Source organism: Ostrea edulis, chromosome 8 (assembly GCF_947568905.1).
Source record: "Ostrea edulis chromosome 8, xbOstEdul1.1, whole genome shotgun sequence".
NCBI classification, from domain to species: domain Eukaryota; kingdom Metazoa; phylum Mollusca; class Bivalvia; order Ostreida; family Ostreidae; genus Ostrea; species Ostrea edulis.
In genome coordinates this window covers 9,335,279-9,356,334 of record NC_079171.1, presented here as the reverse complement: position 1 = coordinate 9,356,334, position 21,056 = coordinate 9,335,279, and the positions used below count along the sequence as shown (strand labels likewise).

At 36.5% G+C, this 21,056-nt stretch overlaps 1 protein-coding gene across 2 annotated transcripts in view; it reads left to right on the top strand.

Moving 5' to 3' along the window:
* Positions 1–3,509: 3,509 nt before the first annotated feature.
* The window catches only part of LOC125661075 (uncharacterized), a 277,053-nt gene continuing 259,506 nt past the window's right edge, over positions 3,510–21,056 (top strand). The window contains exons 1-2 of one of the 2 annotated variants that reach the window (XM_056148126.1): positions 3,510–3,592; positions 4,116–5,797. In XM_056148126.1, the coding sequence (XP_056004101.1) occupies positions 4,145–5,755 (1,611 nt within the window). In that variant the 5' untranslated portion in view covers positions 3,510–3,592; positions 4,116–4,144 and the 3' untranslated portion in view covers positions 5,756–5,797. Of the gene's footprint in view, positions 3,593–4,115; positions 6,061–21,056 lie in introns of those variants that run through there. The other variant, XM_048892956.2, reaches the window with a different exon arrangement.

The window sequence follows — 21,056 nt, the reverse complement described above, 5'->3', positions numbered from 1 at the left end:
TCATTAGTCAAAGGTATTTAAGTCATTTGAGTAATGGAATGCTTACTCCTCCTAGGCATCTGATCCCACCTCTGGTATATCCAGGTGTCCGTGTTTGTTGAACTATCTATTTTATATTGCTTATAGGAGTTATGAGATGAAAACTCTTCGTTATCGTCACTTTCTATGAGTCAAATTATGGTTGTGGAAGAAGACCACTTACTTTTTTTGCAAACCCAAACCCTTCCTAGTCGTCACACCAGATGTTTGTTTATAGGAGTTGTGAGATTGATCACTCTTCGTTATCTTCACCTTCCATGCATTATTGCATGAAGACTGTCTTGTAGAATTTCAATCTCCATATTTAGGGATATTACAGAGGTTCGATATCTAGGAATTAGGAATATTTTAAAAGTTTAATCTTCATATTTAAGAAGAAATGATCTAGGCAAACAGGGCAGATAATTGAAGTATAATGATTAATATGAATAGAACAAACAATTGTATTGTAAATTATGTTGCAATTTTTTCTCAGTTATATCAATTTTGACTGCACTATATATATCTAGTTCAATGCCAGATTCTCATACATCATAAAAGACTTGTTCTATGGTTGTGTGCATATATTTAGAGATTTGAGATTGATGAAGCATTATCACAATCTTATATCAATGTTAGATATCTTTGTATTATAAACTTATCGCCTACTTCGACTTTCCACGAGTTGTCGTTATTTGTTATTTTAGGATAAATTTATCGACTATTTTTGTATCGTTATGGAGGTCATGGAGTTGATTTTAATTCTATATTTAACTGTAGGACAGGTAACACGTGTTTGGTCAGTTATATAGTCTCTCTCTCTCTCTCTCTCTCTCTCTCTCTCTCTCTCTCTCTCTCTCTCTCTCTCTCTCTCTCTCTATATATATATATATATATTGTTCAACACTAAGTTTTTTACTCAATTAATCCACAGGACTAGTAAATCCTGTAATTTACTAATCCTACTCATTGGTGCCTAGTCCGGCTGTCGAAGGCAGGCGGTCGAGTTGCGAAGCACAGCGAGGGGGAAGAGTGCGGGAGGGGGCTTGCCTCCGGGGGTTGGGGTACGGGGAAATGTTCAAAATCTAGATGCAAAATCGTGCATTTCCAGTAATTTTGTTTAGACAAATAAATAAAAGTTTGATACCCAAATTCAGCTTCTATTTTTACTAATTCTCACATCAAACCACCATGAAAAATATGTTACTGTTTGAATTTTATTAAGAGTTCATATCAAGTCCATGAACAGTTTATATGCTTTGTTAGAAAGTTCTTAAACATCTCTCATTTCATGGAAAAACATCATTATTGTCATCAAAATATAGAATTGTCACTAACGCAAGAGTCTGCGTCCCCGACGCAGAAATTCATATGGGACGCAAGTTTTTCTGATATGACGAGTCCCGCGGACGCATCTTCGACTCAGAGTACAAATCCTATTTTTGCTAAGAAGTCCTAATATTGTTTATTAATTAAAACTCGTAGTAGGAAAAAATCTAGGTATAACGTTACGCTCTTGTGAACCGAGATAATACCACCGAGTTCAGCGTCCCAATCCGACTTGTTTGTTTAGTGTCAGTCAATTAGGTTCGAATATGTATTTATTATAGTTATAGTTACACGTGTGTATATTGAACACGTCCTTTGTTTATATTTACCGGAAACAAAATTTCATTGGTTTCTATTTAAGTTTCTGTTACCTGTTATACAGGTATTTAAATTATAGAAGCACGGCTTATCGTGATTTTGCAAGTAAGGAATTGGCCCCATTCGAAGGCTCTCTTCCTGTGCGTTTTGACATGGCACCCACCAACCCACCCACCCACCCACAAAGTATTTATGAATTGTTTTATTACCGATCTTATTTTCTCATTGTAGAGAACAGAAGATGTATTTCTTCTAAGAAGATATATATAGTATTTGATTTTTGACGTCAATAAACTGCACTCTTGAGAACGCTTCTGTACCTACACACTGTGTTTATTTATAGTATAAATTATTTATGTTCGGTTGAGTGTAATGAATTAGAACATAATAGAATATTATGCTAAAAAGATAATTAGATAAGATGCAAAATGAAGAACATTTTGCCACTGGCAGTTATTTATTCTTATTTCTTATATATTTATTTATTCATTTTTTACAAATTGGGATCTATATTTGAATATAAATGTTTGCCTTCCGGAACAGTGATCAATCTCATAACTGCTAAAAGCAATACAGAATAGATAGTTGGGCAAACACGCCCCCTGGACACACCAGAGGTGGGACAAGGTGCCTAGGAGGAGTAAGCATCCCCTGTCGACCGGTCACACCCGCTGTGAGCTCTATGTCTTGCTCAAGTAAACATATTTATCCGTAGTCAAAATCACTGTGCCAAGATCGGCCTGGCATTCTGAATATGTAACACGACAAACAACAGTTGACCCAATTTAATCATTTGTAAGTAATTGCTTTTTTTCAAATGTTTCATTTTTTTTCTTCAGAACATCAAACATAAGCACCCAACAGTAAATGAAGTAACACTTGAAATGTACGACACACAAGATCAACCATTTTTGGAAAGTTGACATTACATTAGTGAAAATATACTACCAGAATATTGAAAACATGAATGGAAACAGAGTCTTCTAGCATATATTTCAGGTGGCTAGATGTCCTGTGTCTGCGGACTCCACACCTGGCATTATTTTAGAGAAAGTTTCTCTACATCTTTCTGAAAATAAACCGATACTTATTTCTCCTAGAAATATACTACCTGATCGTATACGGTAAACGCCTTAGATATCAAATCACACCAAACACAAGTGTCTGGGTTTGTAGATAAAAAGTGTTTAAAATTACAATACCCCCCCCCCCCCCCTCTTCTAGAATGTGAAAGTTAGTCGTCACGCGATGGAGAAAACTTCCCTTTTTCATCAGTTGACAAACACATTTACATTTCAATACATTTATTTACAGATGTGAAAAAATGCTATTTTACAAACAACAGCCGTTGTAGTTATACATACGCACATTTACATAGAAGATTTTTTCCTAGATAAATTCATTGTTATATATATTGTTATATACCGCTAAACAACGACCCGAGTAGGACACGGAACTAGTGTAAATTTTCCGATATCTGAAAATATTAGTTTTACATCTGTTCACCTTTTCAAGTCGAAACTGAAATTCACGGAGTATTAATTATGAGAAGGTCAAGTAAACAGCTGTGTCGGATCTAATGGGGAAACTTGGGTAGCAGCTACCACCACCTAAACCCTTTTTGATCCGCCCTTAAATAGATAATTGATTTGTTGGTCTAAACACAAATTAGTTCTATATATGTATATCATATATACCCCTTCCGTTATAAATGTATTAATTGTTTACATTAGAAAGTTTGAGTGGTTTTGTAAATGAAGTTTGATCCATTTGGATAAATAATCGCATTTCCTGTTTAAATCACGTGACAGGACGGAAGGTCTACATATATAGTGTAGCTGGGCCCGCACATTAAATTCACTCATCATCATCAGGTTGACATACCAGGAAGAGGCGGCTGTACAGAGGACATTTTGGATATTTACAGGTTAGACATAATTATTTTACAATACGCATTGCTCTTTCTCTAAATTGTTAGAAATGTATGGGAAAATTGTTTTGAATGAGTACATTTATCAAAACTGACATATATATGCTTACAGTGAGTATTTTAATTTCATTTAATTCAGAGCGCAGCGGAGGGGAGGGGGGGGGGTATATTTATCCATATTATACATTTCATGATCTTCATATATTTAACATTTCATCTATGAATTTCAAATAAAACATTCATTCTTTCTATATGAGTGTAATTATTTTAAATTGGAGTTAATTCTTGCCATTTCTGTAGAAATTAACCCATTCTTCCGTTGTGTATATTTCCTGTATGATACAAACAAGAAACCTAGACATTTATTTCTTATTTTGTGTAATACATGTATAAAGTTTTTAAGTCAAATTTAAAGATGCGTGCTTTAATGGAGATAAAAACCTAACAAACATCAGTAATGTAAGTACATTGTTATAATCTGTTCATTTTAATATTAAAGTTCATTTTTTTTCATTGACAGTAAACTGCTCGTGACCCCTGACCCCAGAGATGGACCCGCGTGCTCAGGACGTTATACTGTGTGACCTCTGTGAAACTGACCCCCTGCAGTATTGCTGTGAACATTGCGATATCAATCTTTGTACTGACTGTGTCAGTAAACATCTCTCAGATTTCTCCAAAAAACACGAAATCGCACCCTATCATTTACACAAAAAATTTACTCCCAGTTACTCAAAATGTCTGAAACACACCGACGAAGACTGCAAACTTTATTGTGAGAACTGTGACATTCCTGTCTGTTCTACCTGCGCTTTATTTCGTGAACACAAAGGTCACGATATATCAGATGTTCTGGAAAAACTCGGCTCTAAAAAACAACTCATACAAAAAGATTTAGAAGAACTCGAGAACAAGATTTCCCCCCGATATAAGGAAATTTCCTCCGCTGTCCAAACTGAGAAAGCCGAAGTAGAAACGAATTACGGAAAACTGGCCACAACTGCTGACCAACAAGGAGAAGTATGGCATCGCGAGGTCACCGCCATTGTCAACAAACGGAAAGCAGACATTGTAGAGACAAAAACTAAACATATCTCTGTATTAGATAAACACACAGACGAAATCACGCACAGAATGACTGAAATCAACCAGGTCATTCTAGAAATGAAAAACATCCTGGACACCAACGACATCTCCTTAACATCAACTTACAAATCTAGAAATGATGAATTCAATAAACTGCCTCCTACAATCAAAGTTACATTACCAAGCTTATCTACTCCAACAATTAACACAGAAAAACTTAATGAGATGTTTGGTTCATTAACCTTACTATCCGTTACAACAGTCGGATCACTGCTTGCTGCACCGCGACTTACCGCCACCATAGACACTGGGTATAACACACTATACAATGTTAGCTGTCTGAGTGAAGATCAAGTCTGGACACGCGGGTTTAGCAAAACCATGAAGCTTCTCAACCTCCAGAATAAACTACTGACATCAATACAAACCAAGTCAGGGAACGCACCAGAGGACATGGCAGTGACACGGGACGGAGATCTAGTTTATACTGACTATCATAATAAAACTGTTAACTTAATAAAGAATAAAAAGATACGGACCGTGATCACACTACAGGGGTGGAGACCTTGCAATGTCTGCTGTACCGCGTCTAACGGTCTCCTGGTTACTATGTACAGTAATGATCTCAAACAATCCAAAGTCGTGCGTTACTCCGGCTCCACAGAGACACAAACCATTCAGTTTAATGATAAGGGTCGTTCTCTCTATTCATCTGATTATCAGGAGAAATCCATCAGTGAAAACAAGAACCTGGATATCTGTGTGGCTGACAGTGAAGCTAGAGCAGTAGTGGTGGTCAATCAGTCAGGAAAACTCCGATTTAGATACACTGGTCTTCCCTCTAATACCAAGGAATCATTTACTCCAGTCGGCATCACTACAGACAGCTTGAGTCACATCCTGACAGCAGACTATCACAATCACCATATCCACATCCTAGATCAGGACGGACAGTTCCTCCGTTACATTCACTGTGATTTAGAACGTCCATTAGGTTTATGTGTGGACATCAGAGACAACCTCTTTGTGGCTGAGTGTAACACTGCTAAAGTGAAGAAAATCCAATATCTATAAACACAGTGTTAATTACACAGCTCTACACAGTGTTAATTACATCTATCAAAGCGGTGTTAATTTCACATCTCCACAGTATTAATTACCTATGTACAAAGTTCTGTGTTGATTACCGTAATAAACATCATGTTAATTACAGCCCTGTGTTGATTACTGTTATGTTAATTGCACCAGTGTTTGAGATTTGTAATTAACGTTGTATTGACACTATATGTGTGTTTGTTTATGACTGTCTGGTTGAACCTTATTTTGTTTGTTATCTGTGTTATGTTTCAATGTATATATTAAAGATAAGCATGATTTAGTGTACAGTCTTACATTATTACTGTCAGTACAGATAGATAAGCATGATTTAGTGTACAGTCTTACATTATTACTGTCAGTACAGATAGATAAGTATGATTTAGTGTACAGTCTTACATTATTACTGTCAGTACAGAAAAACATGATTTAGTGTACAGTCTTACATTATTACTGTCAGTACAGATAAACATGATTTAGTGTACAGTCTTACATTATTACTGTCAGTACAGATAGATAAACATGATTTAGTATACAGTCTTACATTATTACTGTCAGTACAGATAGATACACATGATTTAGTGTACAGTCTTACTGTCAGTACAGATATATAAACATGATTCAGTGTACAGTCTTACATTATTACTGTCAGTACAGATAAACATGATTTAGTGTACAGTCTTACATTATTACTGTCAGTACAGATAGATAAACATGATTTAGTGTACAGTCTTACATCATTACTCTCAGTACAGATAGATAAACATGATTTAGTGTACAGTCTTACTTTATTACTGTCAGTACAGATAGATAAACATGATTTAGTGTACAGTCTTACTTTATTACTGTCAGTACAGATAGATAAACATGATTTAGTGTACAGTCTTACTTTATTACTGAGTTCTTACTTAGATATGTAGTACTGTAACAGAGAATGATCACAAACGTCTGGCCTCCTTCACAGATCTTCAAATACAAGGTCACAGTCTTCTGTTTATCACGTCAATAAACAACACGTATCTAAATCTCCACAAGTCTACAAAATAAACACTCACAAATTAAAATAATGACTAAATGAACCTGTAATTAAGAATTAATTACTCTTTACAAAAGGACAGATTTAATCCATTACAACAATTAATTAGGGCCCCTGTTATATAGGCGGGAGTCCTATAGTGATCAGCCTGTGTGTCTGTACATTGACTAGGCTTAGTCCGTTACAACAACTAATTAGGGCCCCTGTTATATAGACGGGAGCCCTATAGTGATCAGCCTGTGTGTCTGTACATTGACTAGGCTTAGTCCGTTACAACAATTAATTAGGGCCCCTGTTATATAGACGGGAGCCCTAAAGTGATCAGCCTGTGTGTCTGTAGATTGACTGGGCTTAGTCAGTTACAACAATTAATTAATGCCCCTGTTATATAGGCGGGAACCCTATTGTGATCAGCCTGTGTGTCAGTGCATTGACATTTTTCTTGAGTTTTTGGGGCTATCCCTGTAGCCTTTGAATTAAAATTGATACATGAACTTGGGCTCTCTTGACCTATTTTTCCTAGAGTTTTGGACCTTGAACCTAGCAAATAATGGTACAAAGGAAAGCGGGACCCTTTTGTGTCACTGCTCACTACGATATTTATATTTTCATATTTTTGACTGATGAATAATCTGTAAGAATTAACCATTTTGTAAACAGGTTGACTAACAGTGTTTAGAGGTATCTTATAATAACACAACGACTAAAGTGGGGCGAGGGGGGGGGGTAAGTTTTATCCTGTCTGTCTGTCTGTCCGAAGCTTTTAATTAGCTCATAACCTCTGAATGATGAGAGATAAGGCTTTCATATCCCATATATACAATCTTTCTTTTCGTACAAAAGTTTGTGACCTTGACATTTGACCTACATTTAACAAAAGCTAATCTAGGTAATTCCTCCCGACCTATTGAAGGATGGGATGTTACATTTTATATGTAGATTTCTTATGACAAAATCTTTCACTTGATGTCATGATTTTTTTATGTCATGGCCTTCACCTTGGAGTTTGACCTACTTTTAACACATACTGCACCTAAATAATATTGCCTGAATCATTAAAGATGGAAGATTCATATTTTGTGTATAAATTCCTAATGACAATTCCTTACATTTGATTACATGAATATATTTTCCTTGCGATCTTGACCTTGAAATGTGGCCCACTTTTATCATTTTTGACCCACTTTTAATATTCTCTGTCTGTCAGTCCATCTGTCTGTAAAGTGTTTACATTTTTTACTCTTCTCCAAAACCACTGGGTCAATTTCAACCAAACTTGGCAAAAATCATCCTAAGAGTTTTCGTATTTTGTATATATATTTCCTATGACATGACCTTCCATTTGATAAAATGATATTTGATCTGGTGACCTTCGGGTTTGACTCAAATATCCAAAAATTTAGCTTAGTTCAAATTTTATGAATGGTGGGTGTTAGGACTTTCATACATCATATGTACATTCCTTGTAACAAGACATTTTTGTAACAAAGTTTGTGACCTTGTTTATTAGCTCACCTGAGACGAAAGCTCGACTGAGCTTCTCTGATCACCCGTTGTCCTACTGTCAGTCCATCTGTCTGTAAAGTTTTTACATCTTTCCTTTGTCTCCAAAACCACTGAACCAATTTCAACCAAACTTGGCAAAAATCATCCTTAGATGAAAGGGTTTAAGATAATTTGTTCAAGTGAAGGACCACACCCTTCTTCAAGTATAGATAATCACGAAATACAAAAATTGGGTTGGATCATTTAAATGTTTCTCAAGGACAACTGGGTCAGGAAAATTGAAATTTACATTAAAAGCCCCTTGAAATAATGCTGATTCAATTTTTTTCAAACCATGGCCCCCGGGGTAGGATGGGGCCACAATAGGGGATCAAAGTTATACATGTGAGCATATTTAAAAACCTTCCCATCAAGAACCACTCAGGTTTTTCAAGGTCTTGATTTCAAGGGCCTGGGCCTTTATAATTGGGGAAAATAGTGACATTTGCTTGAAATTGGGAAAAATGTTTCATACCAAGAAGTAGGGAAAAAACCAATCCAGAGTGCATTAAGGTATAATTGGATGCCTTCTGACTTTCAATTTGGTCCAAGTTTACCTCATTCAAATAAGCAGAGGTCAGAAAATTAAGTTTACTTAACAATTTGAAGCACAAATTGTATTCTGTGGGCCTGTGAAGAAGATTTATGAACAATTAGGCTACTTTGCTTGATTTGTTTCCATTGTTTGGGAATTTCAAAGCTAAAATTGGGAAAAATACCTACTTTTTAGGAAGTATGAATATTACTACCCCCCCCCCCCCCCCTTATGATAATTTTTTAGTGACAATAGTTTCTCTGAAATGTGAAAAATTCCCGGTCTATATCATCCCTCTTACGATTCATGTAATCGTTTCACGCTTTTTGTAAGCTTTAGAGATTGGCCTTCTACCGGTATAATAAAATACACAAGGTATGAAACAAAATTTGTTGTACGCGCCGTGTGATCGGTTCGCAAAGACATTGCTTAGTCTCAGGATCATCCGAATGGTCTCGGGATTATTCACGGACCAATCACACGACACGTTACAAATACGTATTCTGTGACCATCCTACCCCTGGGGGCCATGATTTCAACAAACTGAAATCTGACATATGTAAGAAAGCTTTCATGTAAATAACAGCTTTTCTGGCTCGGTGGTTTTTAAAGATTTTCATTATATATTAGTATGTAAAACTTTGATACCCTATTGTGGCCCCATCTTACCCCCGGGAGCCATAAATTGGACAAACTTGAATCTGCACTATATCAGAAAGCTTTCATGTAAATTTGAGCTTTTCTGGCGCAGTGGTTCTTGAGAAGAAGATTTTTAAAGATTTGTCCTATACATTAGCATGTAAAACTTTGATCCCCTATTGTGGCCCCATCATACCCCCGGGGTTCATTATTTTAACACACTTGAAACTGCATTATGTCAGGAAGCTTTCATGTAAACCTCAGTTTTTCTGGCTGAGTGGTTCTTGAGAAGAACATTTTCAAACATTTATCTAATATATTTCTATGTAAAACTTTGATCCCCTATTGTGGCCCCATCCAACCCCTGGGGGGCCATGATTTTAACAAACTTGAAACTGCACTATGTCAGGAAGCTTTCATGTAAATTTCAGAAGATTTTTAAATGACCCCACCTTATGTTTACACTTTTGTGATTATCTCCCCTTTGAAAGACACAAAAGGATGCTTTTGGCTAAGTTTGGTTGAAATTGGCCCAGTGGTTCTGGAAAAGAATTCAAAAATGTAAAAAGGTTTACAGACAGACGGACGGACAGACGACGGAGCTAAAAAAAAACTTGAATATGCAATATGTCAGAAAGCTTTTACCTAAATGTTAACTTTTCTGGCTCAGTGGTTCTTGAGAAAAAGATTTTTAAACATTTCTCTCTATATTTGTATGGAAAATTTTCATCCCCTATTGTGACGCCAGCCTAATCCCGGCGACCATCATTTTAGCAAACTTGAATCTGCACAATGTCTGAAAGCTTTCATGTAAATTTGTAATTTCCTGGCCCAATGGTTCTTGAGAAGATTGAGTTTCCCTATATATTTGTATGTAAAACTTTGATTCCCTGTTGTGGCCCCATCCTACCCCAGAAGGTCATGATTTTAACAAACTTGAATCTACACTATGTCAGAAAGCTGTCATGTAAATTTGTACTTTCCTTGTCCAGTGGCTCTGGAGAAGAAGATTTTTTAATGATTTTCCCCGATACATGTATATTTGTATGTAAAACTTTGATCCCCTATTGTGGCCCCACCCTATCCTCTGAGGTCATGATTTTAACAAACTTGAATCTAAACTATGTAAGGGAGCTTTTATATAAATTTCAGCACTTCTGGAGAAGATATTTTAGTGGCCCACCGTATTTGTACTTTTTGTGATTATCTCGTCTTTGGAGGGGGTATGGTCCTTCATTTGAACAAACCTGAGGATCCTTCCCGTAAGGATGTTTTTTGCCAAGTTTGGTTAAAATTAGCCCAGCCGTTCTGGAGAAGTGGTAACTGGAAAATGTAAAACGTTTACAGACGTACAGTCAGACAGAGAGCCAGACAGATGATGGACAACAAGCGATCAGAAAAGCCTACTTGAGCTTTCAGCTCAGGTGAGCTAACAAAAAAAGGCAATATACGGTTTACACAGAAAGCTTGAGTACCCCATACCGCCCTTTGGAGACTCACAATTTGACTAACCCATTGTCAGACCCAGGCTGGCCACCAGTCTAGTTGAATGATCAAGTTGTTGATCAGAATCTGTTGAAGTCCAGCAGACTGACCTCAGTGTGATTCCTGAGATATGAGAAGAATTCCATACATCCAATCACCTCCCTATATTATACCGCTATTTCTTAGACCAGTCCAGTTTGACCATCTATAAAAAGAAATTTACAAATAAAGATATTGTTAGATGATGCGAATCCTCAGAAAACCAAAGTGCCTGCTTGTTTTCAGTACCTATGAGAATCTTTCACTCATATTGAGACGTCACGGGCTATAGGTGAAGTAAAACAAATTAAGACCTTTGCATAATACAAATGTATATCATTGCATAGTGCTCAGGACTGTATCAGTGAGGAATCTTTAACGTCTTCATGCATGACACAACATTGGACCTCCATTTTAAAGATTATATCAAGCTACGGGTATGTTTGGCAAAGGAGCGATCAATGCCTATGTTTATGTCTTATGTTTCATGCAACCCTGGCACAAGAGGAGTTTGAACACATGACGTCACAGTTAAGAATTGAAGGTACTACTATTAAACTACTGAGACTTGTTGATTAAAAGCGACATTCATATACTTTAACGTTTCGCTTTTGAAAGTTAAGCTCATGCCAACTATTTTTTACTTTTTTAGCAGTGACCCTGATCTTGGTCGAGTAGTCAAAGTTTAGTACCACTGTCTGTCTTAGTTACATTAGATCCATACATGAACTTCAGTAGGCTCCCTAGTATATAAATCATGTTCTAAATCAGAACTATGAAGTACACAACAATCTGATCCAGGGACAGTGAATTTTACAAGTTTGGTAGATAGTTATGTCTTCATTACTATGTACGCAATCTGGTTATGTGATGTCGAGAAGTCAAGTGAATGTGTGATCATGGTATAAATTGTAAAGCCGTTCCTGACCTCGCTAATGTTTTTGTACTCAGTTTGGTAACTACTTGTCTAGGCATTATGAAGAAGATAAAATAAGAGGTGAATATAACGAACAGTAATGAGCGTTACAACTCCTATCAGGAATACAAAATAAAGAGTTGCGAAAACACAGACCCATGGACACACCAGAGGTGGGATCAGAGGCCTAGGAGGGGTAAGCATCCCTGTCGACTAGTCACACCCGTCGTGAGCTCCATGTCTTAATCAGATAAACGGAGTAATCTGTAGGCAAAATCAGTGTGACAAGTGCGGCCTAACTATCGGTATAAAACACGGTAGACAACATTTCACCCAGTGATAGGTTGTAATGGCAAACTAAGAACGTAGGTCACATTGCTCACCTAAGTCACTTTGGCACTGTTGTGATTTTTAAAATATTTTTATTTTTCATTCTTTATTTCGATGACAAGTTTAGATCCCACATTGTGTCCTCAACCTAGCCCCAACGGCTCTCGTCATATCTATGACAGAAGATAACAAAGTCATAGATCATTGTATGAAATACAAGATCTGCCAAAACGAAGCTACATTATAAATGTACCTGTATACAAACAAGAAATGTTTGTAAAACATAAATGCCCCACATTAAAAAGGGTTATACACATCCATCATTTAGTTGATAGTAGTGTGAAAACAATTCAAGATAGTGAGCGGAAAATGTCTTCCTATGTCGAGAGTGGATTGACTCTTGGTCTTTGAAATTGACCATGTGACCTAAAATTAATAGGGGTAGTCGTATTCCTTAGGATGTACCAGTGTACTAAGTTTGGTGACATCAAACAAATGATTTTTAAAACATAGGAGACAATATATCAATATATCCAGTTTAACCCTTGACCTTTGACCATGTGAACTCAAAATTTATGGGGGTCATTTACCTGAAATCAAACCTGCACATATAAGCACATATAAACAGCCACTCCCCTAATTCTGTTTATCATTTCTACCTCACGCACGTATTAAAGGCTTTCATCCCAAACATTTCTTAAAAATTCATAGTTTGACAAAATGCTAAAAAATGTGTCGGCTTTTATTGTCCATATTGTGGGACACAAAACCCTTATTCCCGCTGACGTTTTCTCTATAATTTTGGCATTTTTAATGTATTGAAAATCATCTCCCTTCTTGGAGATTCTTTAATCAACTTTGTTATATCCTTTGTAATGTCTCTAAGCAACTTACATCTCTTAATAGAATCACTGCAAGCTAGGTTAAGAGCATGCCCATAACAGTGTTTGTAAAGGGCTCTGGGTTCAAGTGCATGAATTTGTGTTGCAACACCTGTCTTTGAACCAGCCATAGAAGCAGCCATGTCATAACACTGGCTTCGTACTTTGTTGATAGGCAGATCGAACCTCAAAAGGGCATCTTTAATTGTTAGGGTTATTGAAATAGCCCCAATGTCAGAAAGATAGTACATCCCTAATAAATCTTCATGAGCGGTAAAATTTTGATCAACCCATCGAATGCATAAAACAAGTTGCTCTTTGTTGGAAATATCTCGTTTCGTCTGCCATCATTGAAAAGAATTCAGACGATTTGATGAAAGCAACAATGTGTTGCAAAACCTGCAACCCCATCATCTGCAAAATTTCATTTTGTATATCTGGAACAACATACTTAGTTGTCTTGCGTTGTAGCCATTTCTGAAGCTCGGGATTGCGTTTAGCCTCTAGCATGAGAAGTTGATTAAAATTCGAATTCTAGGGTTAGCAATTCCTTGTCGAGCAAGAAACTTCAAAATGTGTGTGATTTTAAGCAAATTCCCTCTGTTAGACTTCTTCTCGACTTCGTGCGTCTTTGAAAGACATTATTCAACATCTTTAACCTCCTCCTTTATCGTAAACTCCCTTTCCATTGCCTCTTTATGGCAATCATTTTTCTCGTGTGCGGCGAATTTTGTGGTTGCTTTTTTCCAGTTTTTAAAACCACTTGATATGAAAGCTTTTTCTTTCTTGTGACAACTGAGAGTCTTCTTCTGAAATGATTTTATGCAAGGAAAACAGAATACGACATCTTTGATTTCTACATAATGTAACCAAGACCACCGATCAAACCAGGAGGCATTAAAATATCTCATCTTTTTACCAAACATTTTTGCTGGAAAGAAAATATTCCGAGGCTGATTTGGGGTACTACCGATCTCTGGTGTGTGCCATTTTTCATGTACAACATGGGCCTTTTGAACTGGTATTTCTGAGATATCATCTTCTGAAGAAGAAGAAGAAGTAGTAGAATCAATAAAGGAAGCAACCTTAACATCTTTGTCTGTTTCTTTGTTTGCAGTTTCCCCCAATTTACCTGTTTCAATACACTCCTCATATGTGTTAGACTCCAAGACAGGGGAATGACTATCTTGTGATTGTTTTGGTTCAAATGAGCGATGAGGTTCAGAATCCTCAAAGGATAACCTCGAACGCTTTGAAAGAGGTTCCGCATGCTAAATTACTATGATATTAAAAAGTATTTCACCCCTCCCCCTAAATATAAGTGATCCACTTTATTAGATACAATAGAGAAAAGAAGAATAAAATTCAGATTTTATAAACTGTATTAATTTTCCTTATAATATTAACATAAATTGAGTGTCCATTTTCATCATTTCAGAAAAAAGGTTTTGTTTGTAGCAAGTGCCATTCACTCCAATGCAGTTTTCAAGACTGTTCTACATTTTTTGACATACTTTGATAATTTGACTTGTAAATCTTCTAACGTTTTCTACGCCACTGAGTGGAACCTGTGTGGCTTAATTCATGTGGGAAAAAACAAGGGTTCACTTAATAAAAGAATATCGGGGCACAAATTTCAAATTAATAATGGTGGTAACCAACTTCTTTACAAGCATTTAAATGCACCGTACCACTCCATCTTGTCGATGAGGGTAAGGATTTTAGAGAAAAAAAGATTACCATTACACAAATAATCCAACATTAAACACTCCTTTTCGTAGAGAACGAGAAGATCACTGGATCAGGAACCTATGCACTGCATTTACATATGGATGCAATGATAATGTATATGATGTGGGAAATTTGACTAGTCCACAAGGAAATAACGTGAATGTGATGGGACTCTTTCACAATAACCAAAGACGGAAACGCGGTCATGTACATCGTTCATACAAAATCATGTCACATTTGATTCACTTTTGCCTTACGTCAACACACACTTAGGTCTACATCATATTCGTACAAAACTTTACTCTGTTTCATTGAGAGTTTTACACACGTTATTTGAAGAAGCTATGCCTAGTATATACTTGGACTTTTCAACACCTGAATATAGACTGAACTCTATGAATATGGATGTTGCCCATCACAGGCTCTTTAAACCAGCACGGGTCATGGATGGTATTCCTTCCAAATCATGCAGCCAGTTTCTTAAGCTCCAATTTACAAACAAAGGAATAAATGCCGTCAACATAAGCAACATTCTTCGTCATAAGAAATGGTTCAGTCGTGTATTCCAACTTTTTCAAGTTCAAGTCTACACCCTGTATTCCTTACAGCTATATTTCTACTATTGCATCCAAACTTTTTAATTATAAACCGACTTTGCAGTACCTAGATATAGACCATATTATACGTAATCCATCAATGTGTTCTTGTTCTTCATCTTCTTTCAAATATAGTCCAACTGGACATGAAATTACTGGTAATGTTGATATAGTTGAAAATGAGGACCTCAAATCACTTATTCTAAAAATGTCCTAAATAAAGATAACCTCTGTCTTTTAATTGGCGTCAGAACTTCATCCCTATTATGAAAGGTGAAGAAAACTAACAGTGATCAATCTCATAACTCCTACAAGCAATACAAAATAGATAGTTGGGCAAACACGGACCCCTGGACACACCAGAAGTGGGATCAGGTGCCTAGGTGGAGTAAGCATCCCCTGTCGACCGGTCACATCTGCCATGATCCCTATATCCTGTCAAACTCAATGTGCCAAGAACGACTTAACAATCGGTATTAAACATATCAGACAGCATTTGACCCAATGATAGGTGTTTTTTTTTGACGAACTAGATCGTTATAGTGACCATATAATTTGCGAATTCTGTCGAAGATTATGCCAGACGATTGGCCAAATATGAAAAAAGATGAACTTAATACATTGTCAGAATGGGTTAAAAGCATAAGAAGAATATTAATATCCCGCATTAGATATGAGGACAAAAGTAGGTACCATATATCCGTCTGTGTTTAGTAAAATAGAAGTGATAAAAGAAGTAGATAGGTTGCATGGGGAGGATGTTTGCTTCCAGTTGACAAAGCTAGTAACAACATTGTCTTTGTTTGTAAGGCTCATTATTAGAACTGTATTTTCAACAAACTTGGCATTCATTCCACTTTTGGTAATCGTACTTATACTCCAACTGCCTTTTCAAAAGATGAAGTTCTTCAAAACCATGCTTCAGTTTTAGACACATTTAATATCCCAGTCAATGGGTCGAATGAATACGAGTTACCGTACCTACACTGGATTCCTAAACTACATAGAAACCCTTACAAACAAAGATACATTGCTGGATCCAGTAAATGGTCTACCAAGCCCCTAGCTTTACTCCTCCCGAAAATATTAACGGCTGTTAAGGAGAAACGTCAAACGTACTGTGCGACTACATATGCCAGAAGTGGTGTTAATCAAATGTGGATTCAAAATAATTCTAAAGAGCTTTTAGTGAACTTGAAATCGCATAATGTTTCCCAAATCAATAACATTAGAACCTATGATTTTTCAACACTATACACGGCCATTCCGCAAGATAAATTAAAGATTAGACTTGCTGACACCATAGACAGTTGCTTCTTCAACAAAAATGGAAAATGGAAATATTCATATCTAGTGATCAGTTATTCAAAAACTTACTTTGTTAAACAAAGTTGAAATAAAAAAAATATGCTAGAGTTCCTCATTGACAATATCTTTGCGGTCTTTGGTGATCAGGGCATCCAACAGTCTGTTGAATTTCCCATTGGTACAAATTGAGCTCCTTTGTTAGCTGACCTGTTTCTATATTCACATGAAGCAGAATTTATTCAAAAACTTCTATGTGAAAAGAAAAAAAACTCTCGCTGTAGCCCTCAATTCGATATTTCGATGACGTTTCATCTATTAACAATAATGACTTTCATTCATATGTCGATTTGATATATCCCTATGAACTCGGAATAAAGGACACAACAGAGCCGTCCACTTCTGCTTCATACTTACATATTTTATTGAACGTAGGCTTTAACGGCAAACTGACAACTCCACTGTATGAAAAACGGGATGATTTCAGCTTCTTCAACCTATCATTGAGTCAAATGCTGTCTGACGTGTTTCATACCGATTGTTAAGCCGTTCTTAGCACACTGATTTTGACTGCGGATCAAATATACATTTTCTTGATATGATGACATGGTTTGAGATCGTTTCTTCGATCAGACATACATTTTCACAATATCCAGGAATGACACCTTGGCTCAACAAAAAACTTATACGGTACCAATTTTGATGGACCAGATGCGCATTTCGACAAATAATGTCTCTTCAGTGATGCTCTACCGACATGTTTGAAATCCGAAATAACAATGAAGCTTTAGACTATTATAGGGGAAAACAGTGTGCCAAAAACTGGAGTCAAATTCGTCTAAGGATAAGAGCTATGCGTGAGGGAGATAGCCCTTAATTTTGAAATGAATTTCGGAATTTTATAACAGCAATTAACTATGCATCCGTATTTTCAAGCCAGTAACAAAGTACTTACCTACTGGGCTGTACAGAGACCCTCAGGGACTAACAGTCCACCAGCAGAGGCCTCGACCCAGGGATCATAATGTAAAACATACAATACCAATTTTAATACACCAGATGCGCATCTCGACAAATAATGTCTCTTCAGTGAAGCTCAATTGAAATGTTTGAAATCCGAAATAACAATTAAGTTTTAGAGCTACTATAGGGAACAATAATGTGCCAAAAAGTGGAGCCAAATTCGTCTAAGAATAAGAGCTATGCGTAAGGGAGATGATCTTTAATTTTGAAATGAATTTCTGAATTTTATAACAGCAATTAAATATGCATCCGTATTTTCAAGCTAGTAACGAAATGTTTAGGTACTTGGCTATTTAACGTTTATTCCTGGATTAATTTTACAAAGGGCTGTTTTGTATTGCTTATAAGATTTATGAGATTGATCACTGTTCGTTATCTTCAGCTTTCATACTAATCCTGTACTGAGTATGCATTTCCGTTGTGTGTGTTACATTTTTGTTTGCTTGATAATTTTATGTTCGCTGATCAATATTTTGTTTTTAAAAGAGTCATCAATAAAGTAAAGTCCAATCATCTTGAGCCAACGTTGGAATAATTATCTATAACCACACATACCTTGTTCATTACCTAATGAAATGTTTCCAATAATACACTATTCTTGTGTAAATAACTATGTATAAAGGGAAAGACCCAGTCAACACAAGATATAATGATGTGATAGTAATGTGAAGGGTAATGAACAGACCTGTCAACGCAAGGTAGGATGGGGCGATTGTTGTGAGGAAAGTAATGAAGATACCTGTCATCACAAGGTAGAATGAGGCGGTTGTTGTGAGGAAAGTAATGAAGATACCTGTCATCACAAAGTAGGATGGGGCGGTTGTTGTGAAGAAAGTGATGAAGATACCTGTCATCACAAGGTAGGATGAGGCGGTTGCTGTGAGGAACGTAATGAAGATACCTGTCAACACAAGATATGATGAGGCGGTTGTTGTGAGGAAAGTAATGAAGATACCTGTCAACACAAGGTAGGATGAGGCAGTTGTTGTGAAGGGTAAAATAAGAGACAATGTGTTCAATGTGTGGCTTGTCCCTGTATCCTTGATCAATAAAGCGTTGTGTGTTTATCCACATATATACGCATTTGTAAGTCTTTATCACGTGAACATTCCATATATGATAAAATTAGATGGTATATCAGAACGCAGGTACATCAAGGCAGGCTATGGAAATCTTTACTGGGATAATATCCGCGAAAGAATGTGAGGTAATAATTGAAATAAGTATATAACTAAGTATACATTAAATTACGATTTTATTTTCTATGAAAGTTTTACTTATGCATAAAATAAACCATGCAGCTACTAAGATCCAAAGAAATTCGAAATGTTATACTGCTGTCGTGTAATTTCTGTCTGATCAATATGAAAGTAGACTGATGATGTCATGACTATACATCGAGTGACGTTGACACATGCAAGGAATTCATCAATGTGTAACATGCAAATATCGACAAAATGTGGAGTATTTGAAATATATGACATGGGTATATGGAATATAAGTGCGAAACGCTGACAATGTATTGATATTATGAAAGTATGTTGATGTCATGCATTGACAATTTTGTTTAATGGGGAAAACATTCCATTCAGCACGTCGATCCGATTTTCCTCTGTCACGCACCGAAATAAAATTGTGAAAGTAGCAGAATACGCTGTATACTTTTAGAGACTTTTTATGCACCGGGTGGAAGGTCATAAACTATGTACACGACAATTACTGATATAATCGTCTGTTAAGAAAACTTTTAAAGAAAACTGTATAACATCAGTGCAAAACGTAAAACATGGGATAGATGGTTTCATGTTTAAATATTTCATAATAATTGCTTACTGAAAGTGGTAAGATTCTATCAGTAATTCTGATATATTATGGGTGTTTTACCGTCATTGTCGCCAGTTAGACCAATATTTTCAATCCTGGCGTAGTGTGCTACTTTCCATTTTCTATTAAGGTACATCTGTGATTTATTTATAACAGTCATGCAATGACGTCATACGGAAGCGCAAGCTTGTCATGTTGTTATGATATAAAATGTTCTCATGTAAACAACCAAAATAGTTGTAAGAATTGGTAGTTCTCTCTCTCTTTCTGTAGGACATATTTTAAAAGGTGTGCAGTTTACGTGCATAAATGCAGCATGACCTGCTTTAATATACCCGTATAACTAAAGTAGTAAATAGAAATAGCATACACAGGCTTAGAAGTCACAAAAGTAACGCAAAAGCAGTTTTGATTTTTCCTCTTGAAATTAAAGCAAGTTTTTTTGTTCTAGCTTTGTAGATATGGAACATTTATTAATATAAAAGCTAATGGTATTTTTCACTAAAACAGATCATAAAATTTACAACAAGAAAGCCCCTATGATCAATTGGAAGTGGTGATGAGGGCATATAGTTTGATAAAGACGAATAATGCCCTATGCAGGAAACTAACGCGAAGTGTCTCTAAGTAAGTAATGCGATTACGTGCACCAAGTAAATCAAATACTCCCATGTTTATCTGATGTGACAACAAGTCGCAGTACCTCAGATTTCTCCATGTTTACCGGTTTTCAGATCAATGGTTAAACACCTGACATGTACTGGCGGGGTTCCGGGTTTAATCCTTTGGGCAGTGTTTCTCCTTTCCTTTTCCAACGCAAATTACATTAACCATTTCGATTCATTATTTTGCAAAAAAGAAATGCACTATCAACAGTAAAAGAGAACATAAAATCTACAACAACAAAGCTCCAATGATCAACAGGAAGTGGTGATAAAGACATTTACCTTGATAAAGAGGATTGTTGTCCTGTGCAGGAAACTATCACTAAATATCACCAAGTAATATGCTATGATGTGTAAAGTACATTTATCTCCTTATAATTAGCTCTGTAGGGATAGGTCGCAGTATCTTAGTGGTTAGGTTGTTGTTGTCGTAGTGAAAGTCATTGGTCTTTGATTGATTGATTGATCGATTGATGTTATATGGTGGCGCCCAGTTCTGTTATTGGTGGAAGAGAAAACCCAGATAAAATGCACCTGGGAAGAGACTATCGACCTTCCGAAAGTAAACTGAGAAACTTTCTCACTTACGGGCGCGAGCGGAATTCGAACCCGCGCCGACAGAGATGAGAAGCCGTGTGAATTTGAACGCGATGCTCTTACCACTCGGCCACGGTGAGCTTAAAACCGAGTCCCTGTGTTTTTTAAGCATAAAGACGATAAAGGGCCTTTA